Consider the following 18,102-nt stretch of genomic DNA (forward strand, 5'->3'; position numbering starts at 1 on the left):
GAATGTTTTGTTAACATCAAGTGAAAATTAACTCAGAAACTATTAAAAGACCTTTACGCTTGCCATAAGGTGAGAAAAGGAAATCTGAGTTCTGAAAAATATAGAAATCACTTTGGTGTGGCTCTGTTTCTTCTGAAATGTGGGAGTCGTAATATGGAAGTCAAATATATAGTACAGTCCATGAGCAAGTTAAATTGGAGGATTTAGAATAAAACCCTTTAATCTCATTTGTATGTTTGGTTGCCCTATACCTAAGCTGAGATCCTTCTATAGGGTTGGATCCAAACTTGCCTTTCCATGAATGGAAGAGCATGGGAGAGAACTGGGATCTAGCCGAAGCTTCTTGCTGGAGGAAGGGGATGGCAATTTTCTCTGACTTCCTGTTTCTTTGCAGCCCCCAGCACCGCCTTTCACACTGTTCTGGAGGGCCCTTCCAGAACAGCATGGAAGGTGGTGCTGGGGGCTGCAGGGGGAATGGGGAATTGGAGAAAATTCCTCCAGTGCCAGCGGAACATCTTCTAGCGTCAGTAGACTCCACGGAGTGCAAGCCTGGCTCCAACCCATTGAGTTCAGTAGGCCAGAGTCAAAATCTGGGTTAAATGCTCTAGGGCTTAGTCCAAAGCATCAATGGAAACTTCATTTAAGGCAGAACAGACAGGGGATGAGGGTTCTCCTACACAGATTTGAAATACCAGCAGTAATAATTTGGCGGTCTATATTCCAAGAGCCTTACCAAAATACTGTTTGAAAAGCTGGTGTAACATACCACATAAAATATGTCATGAAATATAGACCACAGGTAGTTAAATAAACAATAGGATAATCGGTAAAAACTACAGTGAAGGGCACTTTTTATATAATGTACATATATATCCATTTGAAACCAAGTGTATGTTTAGTGCCATATAGCTTGTAATTCATTCATTTATATATGTATACCCCACATTTCAGCCTGCTAGGCCTACAGACTTACAAACAGGTATACATTACATATTCAAATATATCTTCAAACTTACAAATAGAATTTTTCTTTGCTTTTTTAAACAAAAACCCAACCCAACCTGAATTTCCTTAATTTGCCAACTGGCTAAAATAGAGGTTTGTTAACAGATCAAATGGAAGTGAAGTAATCATACTGATTGTAATTCACTCCTTTCATCACTACAAAATTTATTTGTGTTTTTGGAATACCTGATAGCAGTATTTTTCTTATTTAAAATACTGAAGGAGGGATGAAAAAACATGTTCTGAATTTAATTTTGGTAGTTCACTTGCAGCTAGTAGATGCATTCACAGTTTCTAGGTCTGTTGAGTCAATGAGAACTTTTGACATTGATTTCACTAGGATGTGAACTGCATCTCCTCATTCATGTCAAGTAACAGCAGTCTATATGCATAAACAACTATGCAGATCAGTCTTACCCCATAAATACATTCCAGCTGTGTTGGAGGAAGTAAGTTTCACATCAAACAGCCAAGTTAAGTACCCACCACAACTACATGGGGAGGCTTAGTTTTGGTCTTCCGTGCAGCAGATTTCTGAGCAGCTTTTTAGTGAACCTTACAACTTGGGACCAGAATACCTGAGAGAGTGCCTTCTCCCTTACCAACCTGCCCAATTGCTGAAGTCATCAGAGGGCATGCTCCTGGTAATTCTACGTGGACCTATGGACCGACTGGAGTCCACCCGGAGAAGAGCCTTCAGTGTGGTGGCTCCCTTCCTATGGAACTCCATGCCTCTAGAAGTCAGGCAGGTGCCAACACTGGGTTGTTTTCGGTGACTCCTGAAAGAAACAGCTCTTTTTTCCCCCTTGATTAACCAGCTCCGGTTTTATTTACACTCCGTTTTTTTAAAGAATAATTTCAATATCATTTTTCATTCTTTTTACCTTTTGTTCATTTTATCTCTTGTTGTGTTCACCACTCTGGAATATGTTTAGATGTGGAGCAGTACACAAATGTTGTAAATAAATAAGTAGATAAATAAACCTCACAGCCTAGCTGGTAACAGCACAGTTACAAAGTTCACTTGGAAAACTCTTTTAGTATTGATCTGCTTTGGAGAGTAGAACAGGAGAGGCTTGCATATTGATTCCAGGAGCCCCCTTGGCACAATATACCACATGCAGGATATTTAACTTGAGGCTGTGTGAGGCTTTTTCTGCCCAGCTTGTATTTTGCCTGTAGGAACAGGCAAACAGCTTTCTTCACTGTTTTCCATTCTCTCAACTGGTGCCACTGTCTAGAAAGTCCTTAATAAAAATGAAGGTGTCCTTACGATTTTTCTCTAAAGTAATGTAAATCATTTCTGGTTTATGACACCTAAAAAACACTGTGCCTAACTGTCCCACTGACAGTTATAGCTATCTATAAAAACATACTTGGGCCTTATTGTCTCTTTCACTAGTGGAAATAGAAAAACAGTTATTTCCGTAAGAGATAAAAAACTAACACATGATGCATATGTCATCCAAATATGAAAAAAAATCTAAAAACAGGACACTTTAAACTCTCTCTTTCAAAATTTGGTGACATATAACATTGATCAGCATTCCAGCACAGAGCAAGACAAAGCACTGATGGAACTGGATTTGGGCAGTAGAAGTTCTCCCTTCATACATTTGAAGCATCCTCAGATCAGGGAGGGGGAGTTGTAGTAGCAGATGGAATCCTGGTTCGCATGGTGGGCTGTGATCTGTGCCAGGCATGATGGTGGTAATGGGGATTAATATCAATGCTGGATGACTGCCCCACTTGCCAAATTTAGGATTCGACTTTAGTTCCTGCATTTGAAACCACTGATGGAAGAGTTTCGCCCAATGCAGCACTTTATGGTTTAGCTGAAGTCTTTAAAACAACTTAAGTCTTTGAAACAACTTTATATGGAAATAACTGGAATTTTTTTTTGGCATATGTAATTTTTTAAAGCTAAACAATACTGTGAGTATGAATTTTACAATTCGATTTGTGATGATTTAGTGACAGTAAGTGAAATCCTCTGCCATGTGTCATTGTGGACAGAGAGACAGATGGGAATGCATAAACACTGTAGTTTGTTCTAAAGAGGGCCTCAGATTTACATAACTTTTAAGCAGCATCTTGGATAATAAACTCTTAATTACAAGAGCTGCAGAAAATCCAATATTGTACTTACAAAAGAAGTGAGAACCCTTCCTTGATTCAAAGGCTTCTAGGGCATAGGTCATCCTGGCAACAACCAGCAAGTTTTATAATCTGCGATTCTGGGGATGAAAACTCAGTCTGATAGCCTCAACAGGCATATGCAAGTTAACTACCTCTGGTCTTTCAAAAAGAACAGTGAATTAAAAACCTTGATTGAGGGTTCAAGCATCTTGTTCCCCTTCACTCTGTTCCTCTTGAGGAGACATATATATGGGCTGTAATGCGTCATTCCATCCCAGTTATGTTGTAGTTAAAAAAGCAAAATATCATAGCTTCATGGCCAAAGGATAACCATGGATAGTCACTCTGGCAGGAAGATCTGGGGGGTTGGACTTGATGGCCTTGTAGGCCCCTTCCAACCCTACTATTCTATGACTGTTCTATGATCTATCAGTCAGTTTTTACTGTGCCGGAAAAAAATATTTCTCAGCAATGCCGACTGGTGCATGCCTGTAGTGTGACTTGAAGTCACATCAAAAGGGGGAGCATGTAAAAAAAGTGACATTACCTATACACAAAAGATTTGGTAAAGGAAATCAGTGTTTTCTTGAAGTGTTCTCTTCTTCCCATCATGAGGTCTAGCCTCCTGTAGCGGGCTTGACACTGGAAGACTGACAAGGAGTTTAGTGAGCTCCCATAGCCATGTCCTACACAGCATGCTGAGTGGATAGAGGCTTGTATAGCTTGACATAATGGGCATATAGCTAACCAAGTAGGCTTCTCATATAAAGGGCAGCTTTTTATTGGGCCTCGCATATAAGCTAATTGGTAGCAAGCAAGTACAGCTCCATATGTCAACAAATCTTACAGCTGCGAGGCTGCAACTCAATTGGAAGGGGAGAAGTGTACTATATAAGTCTATACCAAGAGCAAATTAATTTGGTCTTGTTCTAAGGGGGAAAATGTGCACTACCAGCCTGGAGAAATCTGTTGATCCATGGGGGTGGTGGCTTCTGTACTGTGGGGACCCAAGTACACAGCCAGCTGTGACAAAGGCCTGCTTTGATCAGCTGAAGGGACGTGTGAGCTATCTTTGCATTTTTTTCTGCATCCATCTATCATCTGTATAATCAATAAACTGTTAATCTAACACATCTATGACTTCGTTTCACTTTGGCAATCTTTGAATCTGGGTTGACTGGGAACTGACAACACTAGGCCCCCAGAATTGATACACCTCCTATGCATGAACTGACTATTCTGCTCTTTCACTCGGGCAAGGATGGGGAACCTCCATTCACAGAATCAAAAAATGGTAGGGTTGGAAGGGGCCTATAAGACTGTCGAGTCCAACCCCCTGCTCCATGCAGGAATCTAAGTCAAAGCATCCCTGACAGAGGGCTGTCCAGCTTCGTCTTGAATGCCTCCAGTGTGGGAGAGCCCACCACCTCCCCAGGTAATTGCTTCCATTGTCATATTGCTCTAACAGTCTGGAAGTTTTTCCTGATGTTCAGCCGGAATCTGGCTTCCTGTAACTTGAGCCCATTATTCCATGTCCTGCTCTCTGGGATGATCAAGAAGAGATCCTGGCCTTCCTCTCTGTGACAGCCTTTCAAGTGCTTGAAGAGCGCTATCATATCTCCCCTCAGTCTTCTTTTCTCAAGGCTCAATATCCCAGTTCTTTCAGTCTCTCCTCATAGGGCTTTGTTTCCAGTCCCCTGATCATTTTCGTTGCCCTCCTCTGAACCCTCTCCAGTTTGTCTGCATCGTTCTTAAAGTTTGGAGCCCAGAACTGGACAGAGTACTCCAGATGAGGCCTAACCAGTGCTGAGTAGAGGGGAACTAGTACTTCATGTGATTTGGAAGCTATACTTCTATTAATGCAGCGCAAAATAGCATTTGCCTTTTTTGCAGCCACCTCACATTGGCTGCCACAATTCCAAGATCCTTCTTGCTTGTAGTACTGTTGAGCGACGTATCGCCCATCTTGTAACTGCGCATTTGGTTTCTTTTTCCTAGGTGCAGAACTTGGCATCTATCCCTATTAAATTTAATTCTGTTGTTCTCTGCCGAACGCTCCAGCCTATCAAGATCACTTTGAATTCTGTTTCTGTCTTCCAGGGTATTAGCTATCCTGCCCAATTTTGTGTCATCTGCGAATTTGATCAGCATTCCCTCCACCTCCTCCTCCAAGTCATTACTAAAAGTCATTACTAAAAATGTTGAAGGTCACTGGGCCCAGGACTGAGCCCTGCAGTACCCTGCTCGTTACCCCTCCCCAGTTTGGGGAGGTTCCTCTAGATATTGTTGGGCTCCAGCTCCCATCTGCTCCAGTAGTCAGGGATGATGGGAGTTGTAGCTGAACAATATCTGGAGGGTCACAGGTTCCCCACTCCTGGGCTAGGGACTGGTGTAATAATGTTTGGTATTTATTTAGCACTTTTACTAAGTGCTCATCATCTTAGGAATCTTACAATAATCCTGTAAACTAAGCCAGTGTTATAACCCACCATATCACAGGTAGGGATTTGAGACTTTAAAAGAGTGGTTTGCTTAAGGCAGGGGTGGGGAACTTCTGTCAGCCTGAGGGCTGAATTCAATTTCAGAGAAGCTCTTTAGGGCTGCATTCTAGTAGGTGGGGCTAAAAATACAAAAAATAATACCAGCATATTGTAGCTTAAAGCTCTTACTGCTAGTAACTAACCCCTAGGAAAGGTATTTCAATGTTTAAGAATAGGAAACAATTGCACAAAACCTGGGAAATCACTGAAGAATTGGTGTGTGGGGGAAAGGGGGGCATGAGGCAGTTGCTATGGCTATCTGGGGAACCCTGGAGGGACAGGTTAGGTCCCCCGGAGGACTGGATTTTGTCCCCTTGGCCTGAGGTTCCCCATGTCAGGGTGGAAACTGAGCCAATAGAACCCCAGAGCAGTTCTGATTCTGAGGAGGATCAGCAATCCGTGGGAGGGGAGCCAGCTCCTCCCTCACAGGCACAGCAGCTGGCAGAGATTCCTCCTGCCAGCATTCCTGAGATAGATATTTTATTTATTTATTTATTTATTTATTTATTTATTTATTTATTAAATTTATTAATCGCCCATCTGACTGGTCACCCAGCCACTCTGGGCGATGTACAACCCACCATAAACAATTTAAAACAATAAAATTTTACCATAATTTTTTTTTTAAAAAAAATACCCTAACCCACCCCAAATGCCTGCCTGAACAACCACGTTTTTAATGCACGACGGAAGCTCATTAAAGAGGGGGCATGACGGAGTTCCCTAGGGAGGGAGTTCCACAGAGTGGGGGCCACCACAGAGAAGGCCCTCTCCCTCGTCCCCACCAGTCTAGCTGTCCTGGCTGATGGGACAGAGAGAAGGCCATCCGAGGCTGATCTTGTTAAGCGGCCTGTCTGGTGTTGCTGGAGGCGCTCCTTAAGATAGGCTGGGCCGGAACCATATAGGGTTTTAAAGGTCAAAACCAACACCTTGAATTTGGCCCGGAAAACAACTGGTAACCAGTGCAACTCCTTCAGCACTGGAGTGATGTGATCTCGCCGGCGGCTGCCTTTAATCAGGCGAGCCGCCGCGTTCTGTACCAGCTGCAGTTTCCGAACCGTCTTCAAGGGTAACCCCACGTAGAGCGCATTACAGTAGTCCAAACGAGAGGAGACCAGGGCATGTACTACCGATGGGAGCAGATGGTCGGGAAGGTAGGGGCGCAGCCGCCGTATCAGATGGAGTTGATACAGCGCTGTCCGGCTCACAGCTGACACCTGAGCCTCCATGGACAGCTGGGAGTCCAAAATGACCCCCAGGCTGCGGACCTGGTCTTTCAAGGGTAGCCGTACCCCATTCAACACCAGGTCAACATCCCCCAGCCTCCTCTTGTCTCCCACCAAAAGTACCTCGGTCTTGTCAGGGTTCAGCTTCAGCTTATTCCTCCCCATCCAGCCACTCACCGTCTCCAGACATTTGGACAGGGATTCTACGGCCAACCTTGGTGAAGATTTGAATGAGAGGTAGAGCTGAGTGTCATCCGCATATTGATGACACTGCACCCCAAACCTCCTGATGATAGCCCCCAGCGGCTTCACATAGATGTTAAATAGCATCGGGGAGAGGATGGAACCCTGTGGCACCCCACAAGTAAGTGGCTACGGGTCCGAAACCTCCTCTCCCAGTGCTACCCTCTGGTACCTGCCAGAGAGGAAGGACTGGAACCACCGCAATACAGTGTTTCCAATGCCCAACCCCTCCAGGCGGTCCAGGAGGATACCGTGGTCAACGGTATCAAAAGCCGCTGAGAGGTCGAGGAGAACAAGGAAGGAGCATTCACCCCTATCCAGAGCCCTCCTCATATCATCCACCAAGGCGACCAAGGCCGTTTCTGTCCCATGCCCAGGCCTGAAGCCCGACTGAAATGGGTCTAGATAATCAGTTTCTTCCAAGTGTGCCTTCAACTGCACCGCCACCACCCGCTCAATCACCTTGCCCAAAAATGGCAGATTTGAGACTGGGCGAAAGTTGTTCAGAACTTGAGGATCCAAGGAGGGCTTCTTTAAGAGCGGTCTTATCACTGCCTCCTTGAGGGCTGATGGCATCACTCCCTCCTCAAGGGAGGCGTTCACCACCGCCTTGATCCCCTCACCCAGTCTCTCTCTGCAGCTCATAATGAGCCAAGATGGGCAAGGATCAAGTAAGCAGGTGGTTGGCCTTACAGATGAAAGCACCTTGTCCACTTCATCAGGAGGAAGAAGCTGGAACCGATCCCACAAAACCGGTTTGCCACAGGCCGCCTCTTGCTCACTAACTGTATCCACAGTGTGCAGAGTAACACACCTAATCTGATCAATTTTATCTGCAAAGTGCCTTGCCAAAGCCTCACAGGAGGCCTTAGAATGCTCCAGTGGTTCCGGAGCCACAGGACCGACCAGGCTCCGGACCACTTGGAACAGCCTCCTGGGGCAGCACTCTGCAGACGCGATGGAGGCAGCATAATATTCCTTTTTTGCTGCCTTCACCGCCACGTGATAGATAGTGATCCTAGCAGTGAGAAAGTGCGGGAAAGAGGCTTGTTAGATGCTCGACGCAGACGCAGGGAGCGACGAGCGATGGAGGGCGCGGAAAGGAGGTGTAGCGCCCATTTGGCGCGCAAGCAACGGCCGCCTCCCATGGACCCTAGGGAAAGAGGGAGGATCTCTCCCTAGCCCATAAGTTCAGGGTCTTCAAGTGACTCTCTTTCAAATGCGGATCAACTGCCTACTCGAAGCATAGGCCACTCTGCGTTTCCTTGCCTAGTCACTAGTGATTAGCATCTGAAAGAGTCATTAAGTTGTAAAAGGATTAAAGCCTTGAAAAGAATCCTTTCATCTGTGTCTTGAGTTGGCTATTGGAGTCTACTGAAAGAGGCCGCCAGAGCGCTCCTGACACCCCACCCCTGGCTTAAAGCCAACCCAGTGAGTTTATGGGTGAGGTGAGTTTTGAACTGCAGTCCATAGGTCATGTTATTAATCAGTACGCTAGTGCACATGGCTGCAGGCCATTAGCATTCTGACATTCAGTCTCTGCTCAAAGACTGGGAACTCGGCCAGCAGCAGGAAGTCACATTGCTCTTCTACTCAGTGGCCTGCTTCAGATGTAAATTATGGTTTAGCATTATGTGCATGAGTCTTGGGCTCATATGCTCCCCCGTCTCCTTTCCAATGTGGCTGCAAGGAAGAGATCGGAAGTCTTCATTTCCATTTCAATTAACCACAGGTTATCATTACATCCAAACCTTAGAACTGTGATTTTTTTTTTTTAACTATGCTTTAGGGAAACAGGTCACAGTTTGAAGTTGGCTTGTTTCAGTAAACCATACATAAGTCTAACCAAAGTTTGGCATCATGATAAACTGCAGTTAGCTAATAACAGAAATTAAAGCTTCGAATCTCCTCATGGTGGCCATAGTTTAGCATTACATTTGAATGACGCCATTATACTTTTTCCTACAGTCATTCGGGCCATTGCTAATCACACCCCAAAGGGTTCAGGGGCTCAACACACCTAACAACCTCTGAATAACCATGGACAGAAAGAGAGAGAAGATCTTTTTCAGAATAATATTCAGCCAGAATGGATGCAGTTGTCTTCACTTACTATAATAAAAATGAAGTGTTACTTTACAATAATATATTAGCAGGATTTTATTTCATATATCTGTGCTTATTTAAACACTGAAACAAGTTGAATGCGATGACACATTTGTGGTTCCACCTGCAGCAGTCCAGAACTCAGGCTTAGCAGGATCTAGAAGGTTCCACTGTGGCTCCAGATGGTCTGTAGTTCCCTGATCTGAATTGTAAGGTGTATGCACCTTGAATAAGCTGCTTTGAATGCCATTTTTCTTGATAGAAAGGTGGGATACAAATAAATAAATAAATAAGACATTCTTACTAATGTGTTTCCTTGACTGTTCACTGGTGCTGGCACAGAGATTCTCCATCATTTGGGATACAATGGGAATATATTGTAAGTTCCATGTGGAAGAAAGCATTTCTCTGCCACTTTCATGTGTTTAGGGTAATATAAATCTCTAAACTTGTGCTAAAGAGAGAAAGAAAGGAAGGTTCTAGTTCTAGTATGAAAAAACTGCTCTTACCATACTAAAAACATTCAGTATATGATTTTTTATTATATTTTACACATTTCTTGGTGAGTTCCAATAATTGCTTATTGTTCGTAAGTCAAAGACTGATGGCATTCACTGTTGAATGTCAATTTCCAGTTCTGGATTCTTACAGTGAGCTATGATGTTACTCAGTAATGTGAAGCTTTATCGCTTACTAATTCTAGTTTTTAAAAAGTGATTTCCTGTGGAAATTATATTTAATTTTAATTGCCATTTAAATATAATTCTAGTTCTCATCTTGATTAGACAATCAGCTGAAGCATAGTTGTTCTCTTTTTCACATAATAATTGAAAGGGCACCATATATTGCTGAATTTTTAAATGTGCTGATAAATATGCCTAAAATCAGATATGTTTACCAGAGAATAATTTTGTATTCTTTCCCCTTTCAATTCAGTGCCATTTAGAGAGGCTCCTACATACTCAAACAGAAGACGGAGGCCCCAGACCACCTTGGCAACACCTCGTGTTTTGCTTCGGTCCAATAGTGATAACAATCTGAACATCAACATTCCTGACTGGTCAGCCTCCTCTTTAGCTTCTTCACACCGTAGCCTTTCGCCTCACCTACTCCAACAGATGCAGAATAATCCTAATGGAACTGTGAAAACTGTTGGGAGCTATACTTCAACCTCTCGGAGCCGCTCACCATCATTAAATAGGTTAGGAGAGGATGCAAAGTGGCAGCAACACCGGCACATCAGGTGACTTTTCAATATGCAATTTTTAAATTTTGATTTCACTGTTGTTGTTTTTTAATGGTTTCTAATACAAGTTTGAATACAGCTTAACCTCGCCTCATGTCTCCTACCCGTCCTCCTACCATGTCCCTTTTTTCTTCCCATTGCCTTCTCTCAGCCCTAATTAGACCCTTTTGGGATTAATAGTAGCTTTGGGGGAGAATTTTTATTTGGATTGCGGCTGGGAAGGAAAGGATTACCCACCACCAGCACCAGCCTACACACATTAAATGCATTCATGCATTTTACATTACACCTTGTTTGGTCCTCAGATGAAAACTTGTAGGTTGCTGTAAAGCTCCACCTTTCCTATACAGAGGAGGGCCCAGGCTATTTCTGTGTTTCTCTGTGTATAGTTCTTTGTACCTATATGGATACTAGTATTAGGACATAATAATCACTACTATCTGTCTAACACTGTTGCTGATTGGCTTCAGATTTCACAACACCTTATACGATCTAGACACCCCATATAGATACATAGAAATAAGTTTGCATATACTTTCTCAGGTGCAATCTATAATTTAGCCCCATCCCTACCCCCCGCCACATGTTCATAAGCTTGCAGACCAGGCCTGGGACCTCTAGTAAATGTGTCCTGTCTCCCCCATGCTTGCTTGGGCTGTGGAGCTAACAAATACCACCTTAGGGTATGGAACACTAGGTGTTGCACCAGCACATCATAAAACAGAACATTTATCTGGTGTGCCACAACTATGTGTAGGTTTCTATAGGTTTGACATCCAAAAGGATTATGTTTACCTTAGTGTCAAGTCATAAACAGAGAATCATCCAATAATGTATTAAGAAGAGAGAGGAAGAGTGCATATGAAGGGGAATAACTTTTCATTCTTACTTTATCTTCCAGCCCTTATATAAAGCCATTGGAAGAGAATGCCTACTGTACTCCATATTAATAAAATACATGCCACTACTGGCAAGTTTCAAAGTTACATCCATGTAGATTTGCTATAAAACTCTGTTAAATTCATCGCTGCTTGAGTAGGAACTATATAATGTGGCTTATTCTCCCATAGGGTGCTTCCCTTACCTACCCGCATCTTAACTGCAGGGGTAATACTGGCATCCCATTTGCAAATTGCTGTCCATCCAATTATTCTTACGTGTGCTATAATGTGCTCTTCTCTAATTAGTTATTTTATTACAGATGTTCTATTGGAAGTATGTTCCAAATCTGTTGGCATATTGAGTGCAGCACTTTAACAGCATCATATTTTGGGATTTAAAATAGCTCAGCTGGAAGACTGTCATCTCCGCTAGCTTTGTTGTTAGTAATGCTTCCTAAGGCCCACTTGACTTCACTCTCTAGGATGCCCGGCTCAAGTTCAGTGACTGCACTATCATGGCTATCAGGGACATTAAGATCTTTCCTGTATAGTTCTTCTGTGTATTCTTTCCACCTCTTCTTGATCTCATCTGCTTCTGTTAGGTCCCTGCCTTCTTTGTCCTTTATCATACCCGTCTTTGCACAAAACGTTCCCTTGAGATCTCCGATTTTCTTGAAAAGATCTCTAGTCTTTCCCATTCTATTTTCCTCGATTTCTTTGCATTGTTCATTTAAGAAGGCCTTCTTGTCTCTCCTTGCTATTCTCTGGAACTCTGCATTCAGTTGGATATATCTTCCCCTTTCTCCCTTGCTTTTCGCTTCCCTTCTTTCCTCAGCTACTTGTAAAGCCTCCTCAGACAGCCACTTGGCTTTCTTGCATTTCTTTTTCTTTGTGATGGATTGAGTTGCTGCCTCCTGAACAATGTTACGGACCTCCGTCCATAGTTCCTCAGGCACTCTGTCTATCAGGTCTAATCCCTGAAATCTCTTCCTCACCTCCACTGTATATTCATAAGGGATATGATTTAGGTCATACCTGAATGGTTTAGTGGTTTTCCCTACGTTCTTCAGTTTAAGCCGAAATTTTGCAAGAAGCAGCTCATGATCTGAGCCACAGTCAGCTCCAGGTCTTGTTTTTACTGACTGTATGGAGCGTATCCATCTTTGGCTGCAAAGGACATAATCAATCTGATTTCGATATTGACCATCTGGTGACGTCCATGTGTAGAGTCTCCTCTTGTGCTGTTGGAAAAGAATGTTTGCTATGATCAGCGTGTTCTTTTGGCAAAACTCTATTAGCCTTTGTCCTGCTTCATTTTGTACACCAAGGCCATGCTTGCCTGTTATCCCAGTTATTTCTTGACTTCCTACTTTAGCATTCCAATCTCCTATGATGAAAAGGACATCTTTTTTTGGTGTTAGTTCTAGAAGGTGTTGTAGGTCTTCATAGAACCAATCAACCTCAGCTTCTTCGGCCTCAGTGGTTGGGGCATAGACTTGAATTACTGGGATGTTGAATGGTTTGCCTTGGATTCGTACTGAGATCATTCTGTCTTTTTTGAGATTGTACTCCAGTACTGCTTTTCCCACCCTTTTATTGACTATGAGCGCTACTCCATTTCTTCTAAGGGATTCTTGCCCACAGTAGTAGATATAATGGTCACCTGAATTAAATTTGCCCATGCTTGTCCATTTGAGTTCGCTGATTCCCAAGATGTCGATGTTCAATCTTGCCATCTCATGTTTGACCACCTGCAGCTTACCTTGATTCATTGATCTGACATTCCAGGTTCCTAAACAATACAGTTCTTTACAGCATCGGATTTTCTTTTCACCACCAGACACATCCACAGCTGAGTGTCCTTTCAGCTTTGGCCCAGCCACTTCACTCTTTCTGGTGCTACTTGGAAATACCCTCTGCTCTTCCCCAGTAGTATATTGGACACCTTCCGACCTGAGGGGCTCATCTTCCGGTGTCATATCCTTTTGATACGTTCCATGGGGTTTTCTTGGCAAGAATACTAGAGTGGGTTGCCATTTCCTTCTGCAGTGGACCACATTTTGTCAGAACTCTCCGCCATGACCTGTCCGTCTTGGGTGGCCCTGCACGGCATAGCTTATGGCTTCACTGAGTTATGCAAGCCCCTTCGCCACAACAAGGCAGTGATCCATGAAGGGGCACCTAACACCTAAGCTTAGGTACCTAACATCTGTTCAGATTCTCTGTGAGCTGCATTTTGCATTTATATAAACACTTTTGAAAGTCCCCTCCTGTGCCAATTATAATTACAGAAAATAAACAGTAATAATTTATCAGGATGATGGGTCCAAATGTTCTAAATTTGTTCAATCTCTAGATGAATTACATAAAGTCTACACATAAATTCCAGTTGTTAGGCAATGTAATCAGAACATTCCAAATGCTGACACCTACTACTTTCCGGTTTGTAATTGAAATCAGACATTAGGAACGTGTACAGTGGGACCCCCACATTTTTTTTAAGAAGCAAAACAGAATCTGGAAATAATCTTGCCTGATAAAATTTTGCAAGGCAATGAAGATAAATAGAAAAATAACAGGACAGGAATTGTAAAATCGATGAATGTTTTTAAAATGTACAGAGTGTATAGTTACCTAAATTTTGGAAAATGATTGATTCATGAAGCATTCTCATGCTCAGCTTCTGAGATCCTTTGCTTCCTAAATAATTGCTATAGTTACTAGCTTCCTTTGCAAGATGTTTTAGTTCCTGGCTTCCTGTGCACACATTATCGATTTGCTTTAGTTGAGCCACATATGGGGCAAACTGGATGTTATATACAAATATGTATACCTCCCAGAGAGCTTCGGCTGTTGGGTGGTATAGAAATGAATGAATGAATGAATGTATATAATGAAGCATGAACAGTTTAGAATGAAAAGCAGGAGGCTGCAGTTTTGAGTTGAGATGTAGCAGGGGGAGACAGGGTGCTTAACCCTTTCCCCACAAGCAATTTTTCACTCATTTGCTCCCCAAGCTGCTTTTTTGCAAGTGCAGACACACCTCTGGAATCCCATGTGGGGTGGTGTAAAAGCTGCTTGGAGAAAAAAAAATATTAGCACAAAACAGCCAGTGGGGAATGTGATAGGCACCTCCTTGCAAGCTGTTACTCTTCTACTCAAATGCTGCAGCGTCCCCAGGCTACTTTTAATTTTTAAAAAGAAATAGTGGGACTTTATTATACACAACTGCATGTAATATATAGTTTGCCCCTACATTTCCCCTTAATCAGTGAAATCACTTGAACTAGTGCATAAAAGAAATGTTTTTTCACAGCATACAGTTGAATTATGGAAGCCATTTTGGTCAATAATGTAGCTGGCTTTAGAAACCTGTAGATAACATTTCTAGAAGGTAGGGCTATTAAAATTTTGGTCTAGGCACTCAACTTTGTCTGACCTTGACAGTTTTGCGACCCACCATATTTCTGACGTAGGTTAACCATTAAGTGCTACATGCACCTTAATCATGTTCTCTCCCTGTGTGTGTCATTTCCCTTAACCAGTAGATTGGAAACCTGGAGTCAGTTCTTGCCTTTTTGTGTTTGCAGTGAAAAAATTCTTATAATTAACTGACCTTTTCCACTTTATTTATCTGGGTTAAAAAGAGATGTCTAGATTACCAGACACATGGTGCTTATGCAGCAGAAGGCATTGGCCTTCTGTGGCTTTATGTCATGAAGAGGTGAGGGGTGGTGGTGACGATCTCTAGTCTGAAAGGTAAACTAATGCTTTTTCACTTTGCTCTCTTTCTAGTGCCAGTTATAACCCCAGTGCCAACAAGGATACTATATCTGCCTTGGATTTTCAGGGTCCAAAACGCAAACTTTATAGCGCTGTACCTGGAAGACTATTTATTGTCGTGAAGCCATATCAGCCTCAAGGAGATGGGGAGATTCATTTGCACAAAGGGGACAGGGTAAAAGGTCAGTCTTTTCAAATGTTCCTTAATGACCATACCATTTTTTTAAAAATACTTTTAATTCTTTTTTTTAACTTTATACATGAAATAAACAATACCAACAACCTAATCAATAACTACAATTTCCCAACAATACATTATTCTTAAGAGGACACAGCAATAACGAAAAAGAAAGAGAAAACAGAAGGAGGAGGAGGAGGAGAAGAAAAAATGAAAAAAAAATATAAAGGATTATTCAAATAAATTAAATTTAAACTCCATTACACAGAAACTTCAAATCCCATTCTGCTTAAAAATTATACCTATAACAATGACCATACCATTTTTTCATAGTTTAAACAGGGATCTGAACACATCAATTTGGTGGTTCAGTTCCAGTTCTGAACCCATTAGGACAAAGGTTAATGTAGTTTAATTCCAGTTCAGGTGATACTGGTTTGATATCAAATGCATTTGAATTGCATCCCGTAGCAATAAGAACATATTACAACAATGCCAGTTTGTGCTGCATGGAGCAAATTAATGGATCTAGATTTATCACTGTGAAGCATGCCTTCAATTAAAGAATCAATAATTAGGCCACACTAAATATGTAATGCTTATAATTTATGTGCAAGAGGCAACTTAAAACAATTAAAAGGAAAAACAGTTCACAGGAATACTATTAAAATATTGTATCCCAAACATGGTATTACCAAGTAAAAACATGCTACGGATGCAATCTTCTACACCAGGGACAGACAACGCATGGCCTGCAACCCGCATGCAGTCCCCTGCTACAGTCCCTCCCAGCCTTTATGCAGCCCCCACTGCCTGCTGCTGTGCCACCAAGATTTAGCAGAGACAGAAAGACAAGGAGTGGTTTGTCATCAAATTTTGGCCGTTAAGCACTGGCAAGAAACATCCAAAGCTAGAACACTATATCCAATAAGCCTTCATGTGCTGTGGTCCCTATTGCTTGTGCTGACTGAATGGTTCCGTCAGGCTTCATGAAGCCTGTACAAAGAAAAGACAAACTGTCTTATCACTGTCAGAGCCTGAGACAGCCATTTTTTCCCCTGCTACAGTGGTAGTGGAGGTCTGCATGTGTTCCCAGGATCTCCTGACCTGCATATATCAGTAGTGCTTGTTCCTAAGCAACCTATTACCCTAGCATCCTCTTCTGGGATCCATTGTGAAAGCTCTTTACTTTCAGTTTCACTTTTATGACTTTGTTGGACAATGACCTTAAAGCAACAGCACCCATAGCTGCTGCTTACTAACCCTTGAGGAAGGCAGAGATGCCTTAAATGCAAACCCAACCAGCCTCCAAAGTGAGTTAATATGCTTGCGGTGCTTCTGCATAGATGGGCATTTTGAAAAGAGTAGCAGAGACCCCTGCAAGTACAAAAGATTGGTGTGCACATATGGATTAGGGTAAAAGTTGAAACGGTCATGGCAGTGTGTTTCAAAGGTTGTGTTAGGAGATGACGAATAATACAAACCACATTTACTTAGTTGTCAAAGCAGTGTAATTTCTCATGGTTTGGATATGTGGCACTAGCAGTACTAGGGGATCTTGGCCATGCTGGCAAGGTGGAAGATTAGTCCATGAATGACCCATCATTCACCACATTCATGAAAATTACATTTTTATGTGCAAATAAAATATGCAAATTCCAGTGCATCCCATGATACTGCATTAGAAGCCTTTTCCTCTACGAGAGCCTCTCTTAACTGAATATTTTCTTGATTAAGAGCCTAAAAATATTTTTGTGGCTATATATTTTCTCCCCAGAGATGCCAAAACTGAGGTCAAATGACCAAACAAGACTGCATAAAGAACAGCACTGCTGAGGGGATAGTTGTTGTACTGACTTGAAGGATGGTCAGCTAAACTTAATCTCTAAAAATCATAGTAGCAGACAGAGAGGAAAGACCTATATTAATAGAAGGAAGACTTGATTAAAGCTCCTTGCAAACAGATGGATGGAACTAATACGTTCTAGCCAAACTTAGGAGGTTCTTGCATCTGTAATGGACTGCAAGCAATATGGCAATGAAACTGTGTGGCTGTGTAAACAAAGGCCTGTATAGGATGGTTACTGTTATGTAATGTTTACTTTGTGTGGCTTCTGTGAAGTTACAATGTATTCAAGTAGGCTTGAGGCCTTGTTTTGTTATTGTCAAAGGCCTGTGTAGTAGTTGCTTGGGGGCATTTTGAATGGGGGGGGGGAGAAGAGAGAGAGAGAGAATCACTTTGAATGTTGTTAGATGGGGCCTGGATCAGGTAACTTCAGTTCTGATTGGCTGGGGAGTCTAGCTAAATGGAAAAGAATGGTTGGGAAATGATCATTAAGGTTTGACAGTTGAAAGAGACTGTCCTAGTCTGTGGGACTCAGAGAGGGAGAAGGTTTACTGGTTGGTGTGTGGTATTATTAAAGGACTAGGAGGAAGCTGAGGAGAAACAGCTAAGGCCTGGATATTAACCTAGTCTTTCTCTGGAAGGAACCCATTTGTGGCTGGTGAAGATCTGGCGTAGGGAGCAAGTGGCTGTGTTATGGCAGGACGCTGATCTAAGATCTTGCCAGAAGAAGGTTATACAAGCAGGCAGTAAAAACCAAGATAAACGGTCCAAGCAGCCAGTAATACAGCAGGAGGAGCTTGGGGGTCAGAGAAGACTGTACCCATGATTTGGACTTGGTTGTAAGTGTATTTGGCTGGGGTGGAGGCTTAGAGAATTTGGCCTGGGGTAAAAGAAGTCATTAAGAGCAGC

General features: G+C 42.5%; 1 protein-coding gene across 1 annotated transcript in view; it reads left to right on the top strand.

Moving 5' to 3' along the window:
• Positions 1–18,102, top strand: part of SHANK2 (SH3 and multiple ankyrin repeat domains 2) — a 556,941-nt gene that overhangs the window by 184,264 nt on the left and 354,575 nt on the right. The window contains exons 11-12 of the mRNA XM_084851942.1: positions 10,196–10,502; positions 15,182–15,351. Coding sequence (XP_084708068.1) covers positions 10,196–10,502; positions 15,182–15,351 — 477 coding nt within the window. The remainder of the gene's footprint in view (positions 1–10,195; positions 10,503–15,181; positions 15,352–18,102) is intronic.

This window comes from Heloderma suspectum, chromosome 1, assembly GCF_057233095.1.
Source record: "Heloderma suspectum isolate Gila_16-S chromosome 1, 16-S_ref, whole genome shotgun sequence".
Taxonomy (NCBI): Eukaryota; Metazoa; Chordata; class Lepidosauria; order Squamata; family Helodermatidae; genus Heloderma; species Heloderma suspectum.